The following is a 24,788-nucleotide window of genomic DNA, read 5'->3' as shown; positions in this document are numbered from 1 at the left end:
AGCCCTCAGCTGTTGACTTTGGGCTAAACTTAAGCAAGAAAGGGTAGTTATCCATTTAAATCCCTTTGTACTACAACTTACTAAACTAATTGTCTTAATGACATATAGATAGCAATGTGCAAAGGATGGTTATCATCATCAGGAAGAGATGAGCAGTAACATCATGAGAAGTTATTTCAAGCCTTCTCAGCCAACTTTATCTACTTTTAACATATCAGTTTCCCCTGGACTGATGCTAATCCCTGCTCATTCAACATACACTAAACAAGAGTTACATTATCAGGAGACCTCTGCATGTAGACCATCAAATCATATAGATAGTGTTTCTCAAAATTAACCATAAAAATCCTGATGCTGTCATCCCACCTGGAATTGATATTTTGTCTCTTTGGACAGAGCATAGTTGTTGAAAACAGGCATTTTAAGGAACTGGCACAATGATGTTAGCAACTACAATGTATACTTCTTAGGTCACAACCGCACTGCACTATCTGCAGCTATGTGAAAATTCCAAGATTCAAAGCAGAAAGATTTTTGCCTTTATAAGATACATAGATAACAGATACTTATATTCTAGAATTGTACATGTACTTTGCACAACCAAGAAACTAGGGCAAGGTCTATGATAGCATAAATGGGACATGCACCCTGCAATGACCTGAGACTCCATATGGCAGATTAAAGTTACTTTAGAACCATAGAACTGCAAAATGGGGCAGAACTGTAAAAGAAATCACCGTAAATACAGACAGATTTGTAACACGTAATTACTTTTAATAGTATAGGTACCAAATTCTAGGGTGCTTTTTTTTTCATTTTGATTTTAATCTGAACACACAAACAACAGCAGTTATTCTACCCTTTTGGAGCAAGAGCTAATACATCTCATTTATACTGTGGTTAGACGCTGCACAGTTACTAATCCACAGAAAACTATCCCTAATTAGTGAGTAACCATGCTATAAAGTTAGAAACCAGGATATGAATACCTTCAAAGGGGAGCACTGGTTTTATTTTCAGAGCTAATTTTAAGAAGGCTCTCAAAAGCACATGGGCAGCATATATATATTCAGACCAATGTGTGTACAGAGAAAATCTGATTTTCCAAAACACCTTGAATAGGGGCAGAAAAAGCCTTTGCATTACCATTGTACACTTGTGCTAGACACAGTTAAGTATGCACATGGATAAGAGCACTAGAGAGGTGTGGGGCAACTACATTTTTTGAGGAACTAAAGGCGTAACAAAATAAATCAGCCATGAATTCAGATCCGAGTTTCTATAACACAAGCAATGACTTTCAGTTACTTACGGGGAACACCCAGTCTGTCAACCTTTCAACAAATACTTATTAAGGAGACATTAATTACCACCTATCCAAGTGCTGGACTATCCAAGTTCCCTCAGCTCTGATATTGTTGTTCTTGATACACCAGCACTGTAACTAGTCCCCTGGCCTTATGACTGACTGCGTATTTGTTTTTAGAGATATAATCAGACTGTGCTGAATGTTTTATAAGAAACATGCTGTTAAAAGGACCATTTGAAACTCTTTGACTTGTTTGGACAACTGAAAACTTGGCTGTCCCTGTTACGGCCTTTTCTCTGTACAAACACAGCAACTCAGAGGGAGAAGAAGGTGATTTCAACCTTTGTTGAAACAGGAATTTGGGGTTTGTTGTGAAGATTTCCTCAAGAAATTTGGCAGTGCTCTGGGCTTCCTCCACAGAATCCTTTCTGTCAGACCACTACCTCTCTTTTTCTAATACCTTTTCCACAGCTTTAGCTGAACCAAACAGGGTTTCTACTGTCTCCTCTGCTTCACACTACTTCCTCTCCTGTTGTTTCATTCCTCCAGCTATAATAGCATGGGTGCTGGAATCAAATTGACAACATAAGCAGACTCAGTTTGTGGCTTTTCAGATGCCCCCATCTGTCCTCCTAGTTTCAGTAACCAATAAAGGTATGCCAGGATGTGTACATGTGGACTGCAAGCTATGACTGCCTCACTAGTGACATGATTGTGACTCATCATCATTGGGAAATATCTTACAGCTTGCATAAACAAAACTTCCAGATGCATTTTGTAGATGCCTTGGTTTAGAAAACATTCCTGTCATGTAAATGAACCTGGCATTTTGCTTCTAGATTTTTAAAGTAGAAATGCTTAGTGTAAGATGCTGTGCTTGGAACAGGACAATCCCAGGTTTGTATAGAGACTGAAAGAAAAACGCAATGAGAGCAGCCCTGCAGAGAAGGACTTGGGGGCTCTTTTGGACAAGAAGCTTGACATAAGCCAGCAGGGTGCACTTGAAGTCTGGAAGACCAACAGTATCCTGCGCTGCACCAAAAGAGGGGTGGTCAGCAGGGTGAGGGAGGTGATTGTCACCCTCTATTCTGCCCTTGTGAGGTCCCATCTGAAGTACTGTGTCCAGGCCTCAGGCTTCCAACACAAGAAAGACATGGAGCAGGTTAGAATAGGTTTAAAAGAGGGCTAAAAGGATGATCAGAAAACTGGAGCAGTTCTCTTATTAGGAAAACTTAAGGGAGCTGGGCTCATTTAGTTTGAAGGAAAAAAGGCTCTGGGAAGACCTCACTGCATCCTTCCAGTACTTAAAGAAAGCTTTCAAGCAGGAGGTAGACTGACTTTTTACATGGTCTGATTGAGATAAAAGAAGCGGGAATGGTTTTATACTAGAAGAGGAATGATTTAGATTACATATTAGGAGGATATTTTTTACTCAGAGGGTGGTGAGACACTGGAACAAGTTGTCCAAAGAATGTGTGGATGCCCCAACCCTGGAGTCACTAAAGGCCAGGCTGAATGTGTCCTGGGCAGCCTGATTTATGCTATCCACAGCAGGTGGGTTGGAACTAGATCTTCAAGGGCCCTTCCAACCCAAGCCATTCTATAATTTTACACAAGGTCACAACGGACTTCTTCACAAACACAATACAGCTTTATTAATCTCCCTTTTATATATAGTCATTGCAAAGAACATTGTCCTGAACTGCAGAACAGCTCCTTGAAACCAGAAACAATCAGATCAACTGCTAGATACAAGGAACCACATAATGGCACAGGCTGTACCAGTTCGTTTGTGCAGTCAACAGAGCAGCTGCAGTTTCTGGTTACTTGTTTTCAAAAAAATTTCAGCACTTAGTTAAGAGATTTTCCATTCCCAGTCAGCTTGAAGAATGAGCTTCTCTGTTTGACATATCTCTATGAGCCCAGGAACTGAGACTTAGTCTTCATCCTGCTAAAGCTACTGCCCCAGAGTCAGTTACTGAATCCCAATTTTTTATTTTATTCTGTCTTGTCAAAAATAATCAGTTATCCAGCTCTATATTGTCCCTTCCATGACAAAAGTAAGATGTGTATATGCCCAACAAACCTAGAAAGCAGCAGCAATGAAGCAGTAGGAGAGAAGTCTTGACATGTTTATCTCTTCTGCTACCACCATTACCCTTCATCAAAATATCTACCTCTTCACATTTCAGAACAGACACATCTACCTACTTGAGTTTTGGAAAAAGAACTGAACTTTTGGTGGTGAAACCACACAATGTCCTGTGAGGCACATAGCTGGTTCATATAACAGCTTGAATACAAAACAGCAGTCTTCTCAAGAGGAAATGAACTAACCCTTTGTATGTTTCCAGATTGGAAATACTGTATGCTAGCAAACACGTACAGTTAAGATTGAGAACCTCTACGTATTCAGTGTTTGTTGTTTAGCAAACAAACATCAAAAACAATTTTAGGATATGACTCCCAACAGAACCTTCACAACCCAACCAAAGGGAAGACACTAGAACACTAGTGATATGGTCTAGTCATGAAGTCATGGGGAAATGAAAACATCTTGTGCTACTGCATCATAGTATTTTTGTATGGAGAAAAAATTAAATATCAACATCTCATTTCTTTTTCTTCCATAATGCCCCAAACTAGCGCCAATTTATGCACATTAGTGAGACTAACAGCATGCCAAGAAGACGTGACAAAAGAGCTTTCTGCATTGGAACTCCTTGATCTGTTCAAACAGCACTTTGCTAAATTATTGAAGTAGTTACCTTGCACCTTCAGCAGGACATATGATCAAAGGTTTTCTGATCTATGAACTGGGGAGATACTTCCTGGCAAGAGAAAGCGTGTGTTGTTTGTCAAGTTGTTGGACTACCTTGACTACCTTAAACTTAAAATAATTATGATAAATCAGATGCACAAATTAAGTAATACAAAAATTATATCAGTTAATTTATAAGATTGTTAGGGTATGTTTGTCACTTCAGCACAGCAAAGCATGCATTTTATAAGAAATGCTGAAAACTGGACTACAACAATTTTGTTCCTAAAAACAGGTACAAGAAAACTTCTGTTTAGGAGTTCGTGAAGTTTCATCGATGTTTACAAACAAATTTTGGAACAAATCCAAGTCTATGCAATAAATTTGGAAAGCATGCTTTGGTTTCAGCAACTGCTGTTCTGTTACTTCTTATTCATCATGCCTTTTTCACCCTCTCTGAGAATTATCATAAGAATTCCAACAGAGTACACAGCTTTACTCCATATATATATATATTATAATTATATAATATTATATATAATATATAATATATAATTATTTTTATATATATATATATACACACACACACACACACTGCTGGTGTTACTTTCTGCTTCAGAGGAAGCACACTATACTTTACGAACTTTTTTTCCCCCCATAAATGAAATGGTTCAATTTCTGCTCACAAAACAGTTTTCACAAATTGTTATATCAAAGCACCAAGGAGCTTCACTTCAGCTAAACCAGTCCCCCATGCTAGCAAATAAAGTATTCAAGCCTCCTGTCTTTAAAAAGAAATAAGCAGGGACAGCTACTTAACATATGCTCCATGTAAGTATACATTTTGACTCTTTAATTTAGCCAATTACACCAAAAACAACCTTCACTGCTGTGGTTCAAAACATATTCAAGATTCTTGAGTAGATTTTGTAGTGAAAACTTATGCTGAAAATTCCATATCAAAGGTGTTGATTATCCTTACAGTCAGATCTAGTAGTTTAAGACCAACATTAAGGAATATTTTAGTCTTTGTAGCATGATCCGCCCTGAGATGCATCAGGTGTTAGACCACTCAGAAACATGCTTATGACTGGTACCATTCCTGTTCTTCACACCTCCTAATACATCCTCAAATGGTCTTACTGAGTTTGGGATCTGAAACTTCAGGAGAAAGATATTTCTGAATATTTTCTAGAGGAAAGGAAATTAACTGAAATATCTATAACTTTATAGGTAGTTATTCTTGCTGCTTAGAGAGCTCTTAGCTCATCTTTGTTCTACCATTGTTTCAGTGATTTGAAGTGCTTTACCCCCCTACCATCACATGGCAACATTCATCACATTTTATTCTTCTTATCAACTCTTACCAACAAAATTATATCATTCCAAATGATACTATACAACTGCAAAGGTCATACAAGCATAGCACATGCATTTTAGTACTGCCACCTACTTTTGCTAAGCAGTTTTGCGTATATGTTAACCAGTGCAGGTGCTTAATATGAGTCTTGAAGCGCTGTCTGTGGCTAAATAACTACATAATACATAGCTTTCAGCTTGTGAAACAGGATTTGGAAATGCATAATGCTCAGTAAGCCTTTTTCATAAAGCCAAGAGGAGGCAAAAGGGGTACATTTTGTCATGAAATGAAAGTTCAGTTTCCAGTTGTGTCTCCGAAACCTTTGTTTTTAAAAAATAAAACATTGTCTGAAGATAAATGTAAGTTGTTCATGCGCCTTGCACAAGAAGTCAGATGAAGATACCTGTTACAGTATCTTATAGTAAATAATCCCAGTCAGAAGAAAAACAAAAACCATTCTTACAAACAATAATTTTAATAGAGGTCAAACTGCGGCTTGTCTGCCCAACTACCAAAATTAAATATTGAAGAGTGCAGCAACTTATGTTAGCAGTTTCTCACAAATCATATCTGTGCCCCTCATTATTAGTTACAGAAATATTTGACAAGTTTCACCAAGAGGTGCAAGCAAAGTACTGTGCTTTTCTTCACACACTGTTTAGTTAATATTAGAAAAATCTGGTATGATTTTACACTTATTTTGTCCAGATTTGTTTTGTTTCTTTCTTCTTCTGATTCCTAGACAGTACATTTGAATGCTGAGCTTTTTTTTTCCTGAAGGTACCATGAATTGCTTATTCACAGTACTGAGCAACAAAATCTAAAGGCCTGAAATTGTTTGCCTTTGAGTTTGAATAATACGAGTTCAAAATCATTCCCAGTTTGTTCTCTACAGATCATTTACTGTTTGATGCTGAGGAACTTAAGATACGTAAGACCACCAGAAGCTATCATAGGTTTGAGTTAGGAGCCCTTCGCTTTCTGCGAAAAGCTTCTTAATCTAGTTTCCCATTCACTCTCTGTCAGTGAAAAAATACGTCTCTAGCACAGAACAGAAAGCTTGTATCTTAACATTCTTCTGTGGCTGGGTGTGGCGATTTTCACTACTTCTATAGATTATCATATCTTGCTGCCCATTTTGACTAGGATACTGCTGCTCACTCCACATAATGGTGAAAAACAGCCCTTAAAGAAGAGCTTCAACAAACTAGAAATGCAAAGCTGCAGCATGGGAAAGAAATACCAACCTCAAAAATGAAAAAAAGAAAATAAAAGATTAAGGGACAAATCTGCAATAAAACTCAAGTGCCTAGCAGCCACTTAACTCCAGTAAGAGATATGTGTCTAAGTCCTTCTACTGGCCTTGGCTTGTGTACTGCATGCAACACAGACTGTCACAGAGGTAGGAGCTGTATTCATGCTGTCCAAGCGCATTAATCTCATGGAATCACCCTTGTTTTTATATACATATGTAATCTCAACAATTATTTCATTACCAAAAGAAGAGATAGGAAGTGAATTGAATCCTGAAGTATCCTGAATTTCCAATTAATATTGACTTATTTGATGATACAACTTACTATCAAAATCAGAGCAATAAGAAGACACTTCAGTGCCACAGATACCTCACCCATCAATGCCAGAATTGCTCACAGCTTGATTTTTCTCCATCAACAAGCTTACAGCATCTGTGACAAGGGCAATGGCAGAAGGAGAATGCACATATTGTCCTGTAGGCTTATCTTCAATTTCTTAATTGTGTGCTCTGATTATGGAAAAGGATTTCATCATTTTGCAAAACATATAGCTATACAAGTGATCATTATTTAAGCCAGTGAAAAATTTAACCCTACTTGACTGGTTAGGACTATCTGAGTTGATTCTGATTATTTATAAATACCTGAAAAGAAGGCTATAGTCTGGCAAACTTTTATAACAGCTGAAGCTTGAGCTAATGTAGTTAACAGAATTAAACTAGCCCATGCTTTCTATATTTATATCGCCATCAAGTGGAGCTGAACATCCTATTACAGTAGCCTAAAGCCTAAAAAAAGAGAAAAAAAAACAACCCAAAAAAACCAAGCAGGCTGTGAAATAACATCTTTAATAAAGAGGCTTCACAAAAATGTATGTGCCTGCATTACTTCTGAAACAAATGTAATGATATAAGTGCCACCACTTGAATATCTTCAGCATATTGGATGGTCAAAGGGATGGGAGCAGTTTTGAGTATTTTCTTATCCCTCGAGGCAGATGACTATTTCCCTAAGTACTTGCTGGCTCCTCACTTCCTTAGACTAAATCTTTCAAGTACTGGCTGACATTCAGCAGGAAAAAAAAAAGAAGGGAAGGGGCAGGGAAGAAGAAAAAAAAAAAAAAAAAAGGTTTTTACTGGCAGTAACAAGGAACTTGCCAAAGAGTAAAGTTTTAAATTCCCACTTTCTGCAGTTTTTCTGTGCATTATTTATTGGGACTCTGCTTCTGGATCACTTCTTTCTTCAACTTATTGCATTCCCAGTGACAGAGAGATCAGAGACAGATACTGTGGGGGCATTATCTCTTCTCAACCAAGCCTTCTAAAAGCTTCTTCCCACTTACCAAGACATGCCTCATATCAGCAGTTCATATCAGCAGTAACTCATTCATGTTAACATCTAGTGTCTATAAAAATGGTTTGCTGCAACAAATTAAGAAATCAAGAAATTAAGAAAATTTTAGGATGCGATTTGTTAGCATTTACAAGAAAACTCAACTATTATATAATGCAAGCTAGAAAAATAAGTGATGCCTTCACAAAGGCATTTCAGGAGGTAGGTGAATCTCGAAAGTACCTGAAATCATCAGCCTTGTATTGTACTACTTCCTGATGGAACAACTGAGAGTCAATTACGTCCTCTGCTCTCTCCCCAAAGCTGGCATTTTTACAGCCAGACTGTAGGTGGCAGTAGTTCGACAGTTATTTATTCTCTTGGTTTATGAAATCCCTTTGCGGGAGGACAGAATCAAAGGGATTCCGAGGAAGCCTTTTCTCTCTGGCTGTCAAGATGCTAAGATGCTCTTTTCTTGAGGCGTTTTTGTTGTTGTTTTTTTTTTCGTTTGTTTTGTTTTTGTTTTTGTTTTTTTGTTTGTTTGTTTCTGTGGATTTTTATTTTTTACCTTCTGCTCCCTCAAGTAATATTGTGCTCTGTGCCTGAGAAAGTAGAGTTAATTTTCTTTGGAAGTGCTGAAGTATTCATCATTCTCATGGGAAGGAGATGTACTATAATGTTTTCATAACACAATTTACAGTTGCACGGGCCTATTTTGATATCTAGAAGCAATATTGTACAGTTTTCGTCAGAAGTATATCATTCTGCATTGTACTTCTTTGATTTTAGACAAGCAGCAAAAGCTGAAATAGGCATTTAAAAGAAAATCACTTAGACCTGTAAAGTTCAGTTTTATTGATTGTGATTCAATATTCAGGGTAAAAACAGTAAGAAATCCAGACTAGTGATAAAACCTGAATAGCATGTACTGGTGGGCACACTAGAAACAGTACAGTTTATTCTCTGCTGAGTTGAGCAAGTTTGGCCTGGCTGCCAAACAGAGCTGGAGCTGGTCAGACAAAATTAAATTAGATTTAAATCCTTCCTAAGCTACTTAACGGACTTACTGTAATTAAACACCAAACATCACAGGTGACTCAAAATTTGTATATGTATGGGCATGCAATTAGGCAAGGAATATTAAGGCTGTGACTCAGTAACACACCAACATTCATATAGATAGCATATCCTTATTTTACATACCAAAAGCTGTATCTTAAACAAAATACAACAGGACTACACTTATCTACATGATAAAGCTATTACTCATCCCTTCAACTCACTGTTTACCAAATAAGCAGCAATATCTCACTCTATTTTCCCTGGTCTACACGTATTCCTCTGTCTTGGTCAATGAAACTTCGTACTGGTCTGGAAGCATGTTGTTGATTTGCCCATGGCTTTTTTAATGTTACTTACCGCTATGTAAAAACAAACAAATGAGCAAAACTAACATTACTAGATACACCTTCCTTCAGGGTTGACATTTGCAGCCTCTCAGCTACACGTGTCCCTAAGACTTCAGCAGCAGATCCTTTCCCCCTTCACTTGCCCATGTGCACATTATAGTCCTGAACTAAATATTCCTTGTTGGTTCTTTATGTATCGGTTAGCCTTCATATTGATGTCTTTAAGAAGACATCAATAGTTCCAATTCTTAACAGAACAAATCATCCCTGGGAGAAATGTTTTAGGAACACTTTTGCTGTTAAAATGCATTTTGTATTAAAAATACAAGTGGAAGAAATGCACTAATGCAGATAACTTGACCTTACCCTAGCCTGAAAGCAAAGCCCCAGACCAGGCAGACTTTAGTAAAGAAAGGAATCTTTGATTTATTAGCACCAACACATGGATTATTTCCAACTATTTGAACCATACAATGAGTTATAGAGCGAATTCAATCAAGTGACTGCAAATCTTATATAACACAGAACATCAAATGCAGTGGGTTAACAAATGTTAGAGTAATTTTAGGTATCTTAATAGTATCACATTAGTTTGATAATTAACATTCATTCCAGATCAATTGGAAGAGGTGAAGTTCCTCAAAGGGCTACACAGGAACATCTCTTTGTCCTTTACCTCAGAGTTTAGAAGTCTCTCTGTATGAGTTCATGAAGGAAACACAAGAGTATGCCTCTCACTAGAGCCCAGTTTGTGAATGGTGAATCACATCCCATAATGCCCTGGCCCCACAGCAAAGGAAAAATGAAAATCTGGAATATTGGTTTCTGTGGGCATGTCCTCAGTTAAAGTAACTAGAGGACAGGGATCCTTAGGCACGGCGTGCTGTGCATTTCCCATAACCTCTCACATTTATTACCCACTTCACAATCACTTTCAAACCTTTCTCCTGGTGACATTTTCTCTTGCAGATTTTGAAGCTAACTCTCTAACTCTGGCACTGCATGCATATTAAGCACATTTCAGAAAGTTATGTATGAAGGTTTTACATTTTGATTTTCTACATCAAGTCTATCTTTGTCTGCAGAATCTCCCTCTGTCACTGTTACCATTTCACCAGTCAGTTCCTCTCGAGCATTCTCGGAAGTTTGGCCAGATAGCTGAAGAGTACCTGCTTTCGTACCATGCAGATAACTGATAAATCTTTTTCAGATTCTCAAAGCCCTTTATCTGTTTACTCTGACAGGCAGACCTTCTATAACAGTCTGCAACTGAAATCCTGCCACTAATATTGTTTCACTGATTTTCCACATTGGGCCTTTCCTTGGACACCATCTTGCAGTACTCATCATCAATACTACAGCTCTGTTACTTCTGTGTATCCCATAAAGGCAGAGCCTAAAAACTCTGACAGGGCACAGACTGTCTCTTTCAGAAGAAGAGGCTCATGATTTAAATTCTCTCCCCAGAGCCTAGTTCTAATTCCTGCAGGAATTTAAATATATTCCTTCCCACACAATCACAAAGTACATGAGTTCTTTGGAAACAGAAATCTTTTCCAAAACATTTCTCATTACTTTACGCTTCTATTCTGAACAAAAACATTCACAGCTTAAGAAAGCATAGAAAGGAGAAAAAACAGCACAGCATCTTCCTCAGAAACCATATGCTATGATAGTTTGAAAGAACAAAGTTTTCTGCTCCTGTTGGGGCTCTACAGGCTGTCTGTCACATGATTTCATAATTAGCCTCCTAGCAGGCAGTGGGATCTTCATCAGGTGACTCTAATGCCAATGTATCTTTGCCGGCATCTCCAAACACACAACTTCTTCTCTGTGGTCACCTACTATTTAGAAACCTCTCGTATTAACAGTCATCTCCTTAGTTCTCTGACCTCCTTTTGTGCTGCAGTTCTTTGGTACTTGTTTCTGTTGTGGAAACCCTCCAAGCTGTGGCAAGCAGAGTACCATCCCCACTTGTCTGTGTGGGATAGTATTTAATGTGATGGATTACACAGAAATCCATCGGGGCTTTTTTTGTTTGCTGTGTGTCAAGCTTGTCTCCTTTCTTGCGTAGCCAAGACAGACGCTGATAAATATTGATGCCATTTACTCAGAATTTCCTCTGTGTTTTTTTCCCCTCTGGTCCTCATTAAACAAGTTCAGATTGATGAAGGAAGTCTGACACACTGCCGAGGTTTTTGTAAGATGTATTTTAGCAAATCTGGAGATTCCAGAGCCGCTGTTCATAGCCTGGGAGAAGTACTTGACTACCAAGTGTCTGACATGTGGGCATTACCAAATTTGGAAACGGTTCAAAGTGTCATATGCTTCTTTAAGGCAGAAGTTAAAAGCAGAATACATCAGTTTTCTCGGTGGATTTTGAGACAAGACTAATTTTTGAGGGATCTCTATCAGATCTGTCTTTTCTCTATGAACCACTGTCTTACACATTTTATTCCTGTTGCATCTGCTCAGTAACTCCTCTTTCAGATGTTTCAGATGCAGGCCAAAATGGAAAAGATTTAGCAGTCAAAACTAATGGGAGCTTTCCTTTGTAAAAATGACCAGCAAGAATTTGGCAAAATAATCTATTGATTGCATGTGTTCTAAACAGAGCCCAGAGGAGGCTCTTACAGCAGTCTTGGCACCAAAGCACATGCTGGAGTTAAAAACAGGCGGAACTGAGTTGTTTTTTATCCACAATGATATGGCTTTGAAATATGCGCTGAAGAAGGTACTTTGCATAGTTATTAAGACAACTTAATAACAAACATAATGAAACTAAATAGCTGTTTTTATTGGGTTTTTTTTGTTTGGTTTTGGCTTTTTTTTTGTTTGTTGTTGCTTGTTTCTTGCTAAGGGTTCAGATGACAGAAGAGAAAGATTTGTGGTTGGTTTTGGCCATTGGGTAAAGAACTGTAACAGGTTTGGGCACGCACTTCAGTTTATCAGGCTTCTCTGCTGAAATCTCTGACCTGCTCTGTGACAGGCATGAATCACAGTTGGACTTAAAAACACTGCTGCAATCCGCAGAAAGTCATAAAGTTACTGCCAGCTTGAGATGACAGTGTCCAAATTTGTGTTACAACTTGATCATTTCATGACTTGATAGTATTTTATCACAAGTAAGGAATTACGTCCTTACTTTGGGAGAGGAATGGTGGGAGAAAAAAAGATTACCAATAACTTCAGAAATATTTGTTCACTAAAAGAAAAAAAAAAAACTTGAGGATAAGAATTTCTTAATTTCAGTAACACCAAGAACTAATTAGTGTCTAAGATGCAATGGTGATTGATGGTTTTGGGTCATACTGGATTAAAGTTAATAGAGGTGGAGTTTTTTTTTTTATTTTTTATTTTTATTTTTTTTTTATGGTCACAGCAAGTAGCAGGTAAGTCACAGCAATAAAAGGCATCAGGGTTTTACGGCTCAGTAATCCAACTTCCAGGTTTACTTTCCTGGTCAGTATTTGTGTTTCAATTTGTACAGTTCATGAGCAGAGCATCTTCTAGAGAGGGAATCACTAGTTCTAGTTTCAGAACTTTCAATCAAGAGCCGTAGGAGCAGTACTTTCCTACCAATGGCACTACCTCCTCACATAAAATATTGATAAAGTAGATGAGTCACGGGTATTTTGATCAGATCTGGCCTTTTCCAGTTTCAGGTTTATTCAATATTCTTTCAAGGTTTTAAAGCCATTCTCCTCCAAGGTGTGGCTCAGTTAAACAATTGGTACTTCAGGAGACTGACTTGCGCTGCCGTTCAGTTTTAATGCTTTTTTATTGGTATTTCAGGCAACCAGGAAAAATAAATCACGCTACTGTTTGACAGTGGAGAATCAAACCAAGAGTAAGTGTTTTGCTATCTAAGTCAGCAAAACCACAATTTGGAGACTTGTTTGCTTTTCACCTTGCTTGTTTGTGAAATGGGTAAGCATTTAAGGATTACATGCACTACTGAACAGGAATCAATCACTTCTACTTTTCCCACTTTTTTTCCGGCTTTGACATAAACGATCAGGGTTTGTTCTTTGAAGTTACACTAGAAATCTATGGAGAAAAACAAAGATTCTTAGAATTTTTCATCTAACCACAAGTTTGTTTTTAAAATATATACAGCTCCATTCATAATATTAGTATTATGAGTCTATTGATGAGTGCTTCTTATTTATAGGCAGTTATTTTCAGCTCATAACTTAACAAAAATCCCTTTGTTTTGTATGGAAGATACCTCTGCAGGGTATCTATATTGAGCTGATTTGTTAGGACAGATTTGCTCAATATAGATGTCATATAGAAATATAGAAAGTGATATTCTTCATGCTTCACATTTTTCCTGACATTCATTTTTTTTTAATCATCATTTCCCTGGACTTCTGTTTTGCCTCCTTAGACTACAAACAGCATCTGCATCACATGGAGAACAGCTTTCTAACTTGGCCTGACCGCAGACAGAACTCCAATAGAACCAACCCAGAAGCATTCACAATGTCACCATGATGCCCACTTTTCCCTCTTGCAGAGCAATACAACGCTTGCAAAGCTAAGTCCTGTTTGAAGAAAATACTTGAGCAGTTTCACAAATGCTGCTCAGCCTTACTATTTACAGTCACAAGTCCAATGTTAGGATGATTTCCAATTCTGTAGAAAAGGCAGAGATCCTTTCTCAGCCACCAGCCATACATCCAGACAGGTCAACAAGTGTGCCATTGATCTCAATCAAGCAGCACTGAGGTTTTTTTTTTTTTTTTTTTTTTTTTTTTTTTTTAAAAAAAAAAAAGCTGTGCTACCTGTGCCTTTGGACACAGCCAGTTTTCGGCAGCACTATGCTAAAAGTTGGGCAGAGTCATTGTAAGTAGACCCCAGGGCTTAAACAGTAGTCCCATAATTCTTATTTGGATGACTAGACAAATAGCAACATTTGAAGACAATGAAAATCCACTTCCCTACCTTCAGGTCAGAAAAATCATGTGCACATATGTGAGGTAAAGTCTCAGCAGTGAAGAGACCCTGAGCTTGCACAAATGCACACCCCTAATGTGTCATAGCACTACATAGGGCTCCTTAATCTTTAAAGCAGGGCAGGCTATAAAAGTATGACAGCCTGCAAGCCAACATGCTTGGAAACAGCAACACAATTACAGGGTCATACGAGTTCTGGCTTTGGTGCCAGGATATTTATTTATAGCTTAGAGTCCTCTGCACCATGCTCTTAAACACTGAAAGAGAAAGGAAGAATGAAAAAAAAAAAATCCACCCCATTATCACACAGGCACCTACAGTTTTAGCTTCCAATCAGGAAATCAAGAAAGAAACAAGAACACTGCTTCTTCCATTATCATCACTTACTGCTTGTTTTTTTTTTTTGCATAGAGCAGCAAAGAGATGAAGGTCCCTTTCCTTTCCCAAAACCCTGATCTGTAGCGCTGCTCTCTTACTCTTGATGACAAGTTCTCTCGCTTTTCATCAGCAAACACAAATTTATCACAAATTTAGCACTGGAATTGTTTCTGATGTTGCAGCTTTAACTATTAGTATTTCATATTATATAAGAATTTACTTTCCTTGAAAAGGATACTAGCCTCCATACCTTCAGAGGAAAGGCTGTAAATAAGATGTTTTATGGAACCAAATCCATGAGCTAACTTGCTGTTCCTACTGCCCTTCAAGTCTTTTTATTAGGAGGCCTGATTCATCACATTAGGGATTTGTGTTATTTCACCATTCACTGTTAACTCCACAATCTTGCACTATTATAAAGTCTCCTAGCACCACAACACTAATTGGAGACATCTGCTGAAATGCTGATAGTTGTGGTGTTTTTTTGTTTTTTTGTTTTTTTTTTTTTAAATGCAAGTTTTAAGTTTTCATGAAAACTTGTCACATATCCAGAGGCCCCAGGATCAGAATTTTAAGAACAGCACAAATTATGAAAGAGGATTAATATTTGCAACCAAAATAGCTCAGGAAATTCAAACTTACTTTTACCAACAGTTGACCTTAAGTCACTGCATGAGCTCAAACAGCAACAAGAGTGCTACTTAGTGCTTCCATATTCTGTTTTCTACTATGCACATAGGTCACTCCAAAAGTAACACCTCTTATTTCCATGAAAACTACAGCAGATACAAAGAGTACAATAACACTACTTGATAGAGCACGTTCCCAGCTACAGAATACCACTTTTCAACATTGTCACTGCTATTAGCTATGCATTTTAAACAGTAATGAACAAGAACCTGCATGCCATGCTTGTAGAAATCTGCACAAGCAGAGGTGTTCTCCCATTTTACAGATGTTATAATGGCATTGCTGCTAGGAAAACTTTGCCCACACAGCCCGTATTTCATTGGCACAAATAGATGGAAGTCAAGAATCCAGACCATATAGCGAGTGCGACAGGACAGTCCAATCAAAATCAGCAATGCACTCCAGGGTCTTCAAACTAGTATGGAGCCTACAATTATGTTGCAAGATATGGTTGCCTTATTCTCTGGCCTGACTCCAGAAGTCTGAGACTCCAGCTTAGTCAGTATCACAACGTAGTTAGTGGTCTTGATGGTTTGTCCAGGTTTCAGGAAATCCAGAAGGATTACCCCTTTACTATCCCAAAAGACTGTGCATGTCACTCTACCTACTGAGGGCTGCACCTTCACCTTGTTCTTCAGTGGGGAATTCACATGTTGCCACTGCATGGACTGCCATTTTGACTCTGGCTTATAGTGGTGACATCACATCCTGTCACTGGTAATGTTTCCATTCAGAAACCTGTCACCTTCAGCCTCATATTTGCTCAGTAGGCCCTAACAAATTTGCAGATGTTCTTTTCGTTCTCATGTCAGCATTCTTGGGACCCATCTGGCACAAATTCTGCTGAATTCCAACACTGCCACCATTGTTGCTACCACACTGAAACTGATGTCTGATGTCTCGCTGGGCTCACATTAACTGTTTGGTCTCCATAGGTGCTCAGTAAGCATCGATGAATGTCAAGAGGTGCAAGTTCATAGAATCACAAGGTTGGAAACGACCTACAAGATCATCTAGTTCAACCACTCTCCCATTCCCAGTACCACAAGCTACTAAACCATATCTCGTAGCTCCTCATCCAGGCGCCTCTTGAACATTGCCAGGGACAGCGACTCCACCACCTCCCTGGGCAGCCATTCCAGTGCCTGACCACCCTCTGAGAGAAAATGTTTCTCCTAATGTTCAACCTAAACCTCCTCTGGTACAACTTCTGGCCATTTCCTTGGGTCCTACTATTTGCCTGGGAGAAGAGGCCAGACCCTTTTTCATCACAATCTCCCTTCAGGGAGGTTCTCCATGTGGAGGAACTTGTTTCCACACCTTTGTTTCATATGCATTTCTGTGTCAGATGCAGTGTTCTCAAACTGCCCCTCTGCTGCCGTTTGTCACACAGCAGCAAAATATGATGGAATATTGTTGGGAAGGTTCAAAACTCTACTGTCACAACACAAATATATGTCTCTGATGCTGTAGGCCAATCATATAGAAGGAATTACTTTCAGAACAGACCTTGTTTTTAAATGGTGAAAGCTTTACAGCAGAGGAAATGTTTTCTTTAAATACTTCTATGAAGCTCAGCTGTCTGGAACATCTTTCCTTTACTTAGGCATTAAAAAGCACAGAATAACAATAATTAAGAGTCAGATTAGCTGAATCCTGCATTCTATAGGGAGTTCATATCAATCCTATTCAGAACTCGTGACCAAAAAACCTCATGAATTGAGCTCAACATATATGTAATAGAAGTTTAACAAAAGCAACAAAGTACTGAATAGCTGTTCCTGTTTGCATTAGTTAGTTATGTGAGACACTGCTGAGGCTCTACATATGCAGCCATGAAATGGGAAGAATCTATGTTTCTTGGGAAATTGGTAGGACCCCTCAACAGCATTCTGATGGGTGTAATCATAAAGGTTAGAAGTATATATGATTCAGACATGCAAAAGGCTATGAAGAGAAACCAAACCCACTCGTGTAGGAAGTACTGAGCATAGTGCAAAATTAATCAGAACATGGCAAGAGTAGGTGGAAAGAGAGGGGACTGAGTGCAGTGGACTGGTAAGAACATGCTGTCACTGAAATAGAGTGGAAAAAAAGAAAAACAAAACAACAATACCATCCCTCTGCCTTCAACTGCTGGCCAAGGTACTAGATAGCCAAGTAGTAACAAAGCAGACTAATCACAGTCTGCACTAAGTCTTAATTGTGAAGAACAGACTGGTGGATTATTAGATTCATAGCCAGGAATCAGCTCGTAACTGTGACTCTCCCTACTGCAGCAATTTCTTTTTGGTTCTGTTAACATTCACATTAACATTACCATTTACATTCTTACACTACTACATATCATGGAAAATTATTTCTACAAGCAACTACTTCTATTCTGAGAATACATGTATGTAGTTATTGCCGTGTACCACTGTTGCAAGGCTCAGGCAACACTTCAGGAGCAGTCCTTATCTTTTGCATAAAGCAGCTCCAGGGGCCAGGCAATTTAATTAGACAGTGACTTCTCACAGTGCTCTGGGTAGCTCTCCATTGAAAGCAGCTTATGGCAAAGTCAATACAGAACGTACAAACCACCATCTTAAACATATCCAAGAGGTTCACTGCAAAATGCTCCTTGTTATCAGTCAGCATAAGAGTAAAGGAAGGAGGGAAGCCTAGCATTACACAGCCATACTGAGGGATGACAAGAGCACACATTCTAGAAAGTGATGTACATTCTCTCTTCTTGATTCTTTCTAGGTATTTATGTAAGTGATTACCTATACCATATCACAGCTATAAGATTAATGTACATCTGCTCAATATTTAATTATATTCAAGCTTTCCTGGTTATCGCTTTTTGGTTTGATTTATTTTTACATCTTTTCCACTTTACCAGCAGCTCTCTCCAGAAGTTTCCCTTTGTCTACAAATCACACTGATCTGACACACCTACAGCAACATGGTAAAGCAGCATATCAAAGTCTACTAAGTCTTCCCCCTCCATATTCTCGATAACTTTCCACTATTTAAATCTTTTGCTACAGTTCTAACACTTTACCCAATTCATACTGGAACTTCAGCCTATTAACCCAGCTACAGAACTGAGACACTTCAAAACCAATATGAGATCTTACATCTGACTCTCAGCTCCACAAAAAACAAGTGAAAAGCACATTTGGAATACAGCCCATGGACTTGCAGGGGATACCACACCATTTTGAGTTTTGCAGGGTATTGCTATTTTCAACTATGTCCTGATTAAATGCATGATAAATTTAGGTCACATCACCATCCACCAGATCAAAACATCATATTTAATAGAAAATATTTCTCACAGATGCCACAATGTGCAAATTTAGTAGCATCACTGAACTCCAGAAACTGCTGTTGCCTTTCCACATGTGCTTTGCCTATTTAAGCATTTTGTACTATTTCTGTTGTCTACTTCATCACAGCTCAATGTATATTTTGTCTTAAAATAATAAAACATTATATAAACGCACATAACTTGTTAATATACTCTCCTTTCTTGCTCCTGGGGGATTCAAATTACAGGTGATAATGGCAGAGCTAACAGTAAACATTAACTAAGTTCTGATAACACTCTCTGAGGATTGGAGCATGTGCTAGACAATCACTGGCTACCATCCAAGGCAAATCAGCTTTGGAGCTAGAACTTCTGGGTCAAAAATAAATAATAGATTAACCAGGAAGAGATTTGAATATCACAGCCTACCAGACCAATGAAGACAACTGGAAGTTCTAAAAGGAAGCATTACCCAAGAGCTACTTTAGATTTTCCCCTCATTTCTTCCTGTTTAAAGTATCACAGATACTGAAAGAAAAGAAGGAACAAAAAGATCCTGTCTCAGTTCCAGTAAATACTTCAGAAAGAGAAAACGAATCAGGAAACTTGATTTTTTTTTTTTAAAACTAATTTGGGCATACTCAAAGTGAAAAAAAATAATATCCATAGTCTCTGCTTGTCTTAAATATATCCATTGTCATATATTTCTATAGGGGAAAAAAAAAAAAAAAACTTATTTCTCAGAGAAAAAGCCTTGTTCCTTAGCAGTATTAGCTACACAATTGGAAAAAAGGAGGAAAAAAAAAACAAAAACAAAAACAAACCCCCACAAACATCAAAGCCAAAGACTTCTAACCTCAGAAATTTTGCTCAGAGCAAGCATAGCAATGCAAGAACAGAGGGCAACTCCTAGATTATTTGCCCATTTTTAAAATACATCAAAAAGCTTAAATAAACACAGACTTCACATTAAGATAGCCCACTGAAGCAATAGTAAAACTGGAAAGCCTTACCTCTTGATTTGCCTCCATTGCTACCAGAGAACCCACCACAAATCTAACCATTTCCCCATCTCCCCCTTTCCATCTCAGCTTTAAATACACTTCATCTGTGAACTGATTGTGTCCAGGTGCAGAAGTGTCCTAATGGTAACAGTGCAGCCCATGTTCTCCAGGAAAGAGGTGGCATTGTTAATGATTACAAGCTGCTCACACCTGAGCCTTGCATAGCTTTCTTGGTGGAAATGGGATTAGAGAAGTAATTGTTTATTTGGATTTTCAGGTAGGAATCATGTGCTTTTGAGCAATTCACGTACGTAGAGTGGGCGATGAAGACAGTTTTACAAAACAATGGACTTACAGTCTGATACTATGGTAGGTTTCTAATGAGTTAATGTTCCCATTACAGTATTGAGTTATAAGAATGACATAATTATGCTCTAAATATCATTTAGAAAGCATTTTTCTTTAAAAGCCTAGATGCTTGGGAAACTGCTTAGGATTCCATCAGGAAAGCTGAGTGTGAGTATTCAATATTGCATCCTTTTAAAACAAATCTACCAGGTATGTCTCCTTAAGCTCTGGAACTTCTCTGTCTTGTCTTGTTTCCTGGTACTTGTTCATGCAGGTCTTGCTCTGTGAGCATGCCTGTGACTAGCTGTGACACGGCATCTTTTCTTTCAAATTAATCTTTTTTTAGAACACTTCTCTTATTTTAAATCTATCTAGACTTCCTTTTTCCAGAGCTCTAGTACCCAGTTCTCTTCTTACTTGCTTTGCTTACTGCAGAGCACTTGCTTCTATGAAATAGATTAATATGAGGTCTTGGGAGTACAGGAATTACCCCTAAGAAAAAACATTTTATTCAGAACTGCTGAGTTGTGAAAACTTGGATCGGGAAGACAATGGGTGAATGTACCTTTAGATTTGCATCACAGACTGGCAATACGAATAAAGGAAATGGCTGTTGTCTTGTACACTCTTATGAGTAACCTGTATGAGATTTCAGTTCCTATATTAAGAGATAGAGACAAACTGGTGCATTTCTAAGCACCTTTTGCAGTATAATTACCAACTTCAAATAAGCACATCTCTGTTCCAAGCCAGAGTTTGTAGACAAACTGTTTGTATAGCTGAACCTACTCCCTTGCTACGGATGGAATCAGCTACATGTGGACGGATTGGGAGTGTTCAGCAGCAGAATCTCCCTTTGTGATTGAGTTGTACATATAGTGTTAAAAACAGGTACATAACTACTCGCTGGTAAAAACTCCCCTTTTTTTTTCCTTACCTAATTAACAGGTTGCTTATGATTTGACGTCATTTCTTCTGGCTCCATTTTTGCTCTGGACAGGAGTCTCTTGCTTCAACACAAGAAGCAAAAATCATTTCATTCACAATGCTGTTGGTTTGAGTTTTTAACCTTTCTCATCATTTCTGATTTTCAGCTCTGAGTTAAATGAGTGAGGTGCCATCTTAGGTGGCTCTGGCACCAGAAAATCGAGCCCCTCGCAAGTTTGTGCCAGTGAGTTTCTGGCTGATGTGCCTCAGATGAGCCAAACTGGCTGTGCTCAGAGGTGCTTCTCAGCAAATGAGTTTAAGGCCCAGCAGTATTTCACAAAATGTTCATGATAAATGCGTTATACACAGCTCAGCCTGGCTTTCTTCAGTTGCGGTGAGAGACTCTGTCACTGCTCTGCAGCACTGGCCTTCAGCACTGAGAAATCAGGTTAGTGGTGAGACTTGTAGCCATTTTACAGCAGTTAATCGGCCTGGACATCTGCTCTGCTAGGGGCAGGGCGAATCCACAGGATGCTGCGTAGCCTATACTCCCTGCTCGTGCTGTTTTCAGGTGGTGGATAATCAGTAAACCTCCTTTTACAAAGAAGCTAACGGCAAGGTGTACTACATCAGTAGGCTTACGTTCCTCCGTGCATATTTCCCCCTTCGGGGCTTTCTTGGGGCCCGTAGGAGTGCTCCGACGCCCGCCGCCTCGCACCTGCCCCGCGCAGCGCTGAGGGCGCTCCCGCCGCGGGCTGTGAGGGCGCGAGGCTGCGCGAGCCTCCGGCACGAGCCGCCCCCCAGCGGCCGCGCGCTGTCTCCCGCCCCGCCCCGGCTCTCCCGCGCGGCCGTTGCGCCGCCGGAGCGTCAGCGGGAATTTCCAGTCAGGAAGTGCGGCGGGCCGGGGGCAGGGGCGGAGGGACGGCAGGCGGCGGCCGCGCGGGCCGGGGTGCCGCTCGGCTGCCCTCGCCAGCGGGCCGGCAGCGGGGCCGGGGGAGGGAAGAACTGGGGAAAGTCCGCGCGGAGCCGTGGCGCGGGCGGCGTCACGCTGCTGACATGGCGCAGCGCTGAGGGGTGCGCGGCCGGGACCCGGAGGCGACGACGGCGACGACGGCGCGGCTCCGCCAGCCCTGCGCTGAGCCAGGTGAGACCGCTGCTCTCTTCCCGCCCGGCCCTCCCGCGGCGCCCGTTTGCCTCCGCTGGCCGCGCTTCCTGCGCCGGGCCGGGCGGCCGCGCCGTGCCGCGGGCGGGGAGCTTTGACCCTTGGGCCGGGCCCTGGGGCATCGGGAGCGGCTGCCGGAGCCGCTCGGGCGGCTGGGGTGGGGGGGGTCAGAAGGCGGACACCGGCGGCTGGCCGGGGCGCGGGCACTCCCCGCTTCCTGGTGCCGAGTTCGTGCGAAGGGCGGCTGCCGCCCCGCCGTCCTGTCTTTTTTGTTGTTGTTGTTGTTTATATTTCTGGTGCGGGTTTGAAAGGTCGCTCTGCGTACGTACGCGTCGCGGCTCTTCAGCGAGTTTCCCGGAGTGGCTGCAGGAGGCTCGTCGCGCTGTTCGTCACGGTGCGTGGCGGAGGACAAGTCTGTCGAGCCGAGAAGGAGCCCCCCGCGCCTGTGTGTGTGTGGGGGGGGGGGGACGGGACGCGCCGCGCCGGCCGCGGGGGACACGCTGCCCCGGGGCTGTGGTGCGACGGGACGCTCCCACCACGGCTGCTGCACGCCTGGGCGCGCTGCCTGCCTGCAGGCGGCGGGGCGGCCGGAGCGTCGCGTCGCACGCGGTGTCGGAAGGGCGGTGGAAGGACGCTTTGGAAGGGAGCCGTTGCGTTCGGCTGCTCCTCGGAGCGGGCGCTTGGAGCCGTTGATGCTCTGGGCTCCCGTGGTAACTCGGAGCGGAGAAGCGCTAGTGGCTGACTTCGCTCTCACTCGAACGAGCGCTGTTTCTGACTCTAGCCGATGTTACGTGGCCGTTATCGTAATGCGGTGCGCGGCGATAATTTCATTCAAATCAGTAAATTAGGAGTGCCCGTGAGCATTTTCCGGATGAGGCTCGGAGGCAGAGATCCCGGTGACTTTGGTACTGCGCTTCGCCTTCCTGCTTAAAAATGCTCTGAGCCTTTGCTAAAGGGTAGTGCTTTATAAAGTAGTACAGACTCGAAACAATTGCCTTAAAGCACCTGTAATCTTTGCCATGTTTAGTTCCTTTCTTCAGATGTCCTCTTCTAATTTACTCTTCTAACAGAGACGCTTAGTACTGAGTGGAACTTTCCCCAAACCGGTGCTTGCTGCACGAGGCTGAAGGTGCTGTGCATTGCCACCAGTGGTGGGCTGACAGAACAGGTTGAAAATATGGCTCTTTGTTCCTATTTACATCTCGAGTGTGTGCTGTGTGCTGCAAAGCATTGGCTGTTGCAATAATGTTTTGGTTAAACTAGCTTTGTTATTTCCTGGCTGTCTGTTCTAGGAAAGCATTAACCGAGATGTCATTTGGAGACGTCATCCTGTCTGCAGTGTTTTGTAATATGCAGTTTAATTGAGAAAATGAAAGAGGGAAAAAGCAGCCTGTAACTATCCAGAGGTTCTCTGTTCTGTAGACTTCTGTGGCTCAGTAATTTGACCAGCATGATCCCCTGAAGTGTTATTGTCAGGATTGACCGTAGTGTTTTCAGGAGATTGCAGCAGAGATTTCAAGGAAGCTTAGCACTGCAAAACATGAAAGACCTGTTAAAATGATTTAATCAGAAATATTGAGGAGAAGAGGAAAACACTGCCTTCTTTCTGTCTTCTGCTCCCTTCCCCCATCCTTTTTTTTTTTTTCCAAGAAAAAATGTTGATTGACAACAGTCAACACAAAATGAAATTGTCTTGTGAGTAATGAAAATACTTTGAACAGAGTTGAGGGTTTAAAATTGAGAGTGGCTTTGTTTCATTTCATGTAATGGTGTGTATTGTGTGTTTTTTAAAAATTCTAATGTAGTGAACTTCATAATCATAGACATTTAGTTCAGTCAGTGCCTTCGTGATGTTTTGCTGATAAAGTAAATGTGCTGGGAGAGGAAAAAGTGGAAAAAGTCATCTTTGTACAGGGTGAGGTGCTGACAGGCAGAGCAGTGCTTCATTGAGATGCACACTGTAATATTTTCTGCTTCATTCATTGAGAAGTAGCAATTTTTTGTCAATGTTACTTCACATTTAATTTTCTAAATTTAAGTAAGTGCAAATGTGCTTCTTTTTTTGAGGTAGTGTTATGCAATTCCAATATTTGGGCACTTACACGTAAACAAATTTGAGTCAGTTTTATTTATATATTTATATATATATATATATATATATTTAATTTTCATGAAAATAAATTTCCTCTTCTTCATTGTTCCCTTTCTCCAAAACCTTTCTATGCCTTCGTTGATGAATACGTGCAAGGTCCAAAGCCAAGTTCAGTTTGGAATTCATTTTATCATGCTTCTCATCACATGTGGCTCTGGAGGGACCAGAACCAAGTTGGAAGGCCCAGAAGTCCTTACCATCAAGGATCCCCTGTGCTGCCCAAAAAGCTTAAGATTCCCTTAGTAGTAGTGAATGTCTTGAAGCTGCAAACACATGGTAAAAAGCAATATTATCATTTTCACTAACTTAGAATAGGACTTACAGTGTAGCTGTTGGTCAGAAAATTCTGAAGCCTTAAGATATTCTGGGTAATTATTCTGTGTTTACATAGTTCATGTGAAAACTCACTCACTAGAATCTTCCTACTTTGAGTGCTGTAA

The 24,788-nt window shown here is 40.4% G+C and overlaps 2 protein-coding genes across 6 annotated transcripts in view; one reads left to right on the top strand and one right to left on the bottom strand.

The window, feature by feature from the left end:
- SLC39A8 (solute carrier family 39 member 8) overlaps window positions 1-19,890 on the bottom strand; it is a 114,957-nt gene extending 95,067 nt beyond the window's left edge. For both annotated transcript variants that reach the window (XM_042811429.1, XM_042811427.1), the window contains exon 1: window positions 19,769-19,890. Coding sequence is in view for 1 of the 2 variants with exons in the window: in XM_042811427.1 (XP_042667361.1) it covers window positions 19,769-19,819 (51 nt within the window). In the remaining variant the exon portion in view is untranslated. The remainder of the gene's footprint in view (window positions 1-19,768) is intronic.
- Window positions 19,891-22,107: 2,217 nt separating this feature from the next.
- The window catches only part of NFKB1 (nuclear factor kappa B subunit 1), a 58,595-nt gene continuing 55,914 nt past the window's right edge, over window positions 22,108-24,788 (top strand). For 2 of the 4 annotated variants that reach the window (XM_042811764.1, XM_042811763.1), the window contains exon 1: window positions 22,966-23,101. In XM_042811764.1, coding sequence (XP_042667698.1) covers window positions 22,981-23,101 — 121 coding nt within the window. In that variant the 5' untranslated portion in view covers window positions 22,966-22,980. Of the gene's footprint in view, window positions 22,179-22,483; window positions 22,591-22,965; window positions 23,102-24,788 lie in introns of those variants that run through there. The other 2 variants (XM_042811765.1, XM_042811767.1) reach the window with 2 other exon arrangements.

Source organism: Centrocercus urophasianus, unplaced genomic scaffold (genome assembly GCF_019232065.1).
Source record: "Centrocercus urophasianus isolate 14NV4802_14NV808 unplaced genomic scaffold, USGS_Curo_1.0 seq_13, whole genome shotgun sequence".
Classification (NCBI taxonomy): domain Eukaryota; kingdom Metazoa; phylum Chordata; class Aves; order Galliformes; family Phasianidae; genus Centrocercus; species Centrocercus urophasianus.
This window is presented reverse-complemented; position numbering and strand designations above follow the sequence as displayed.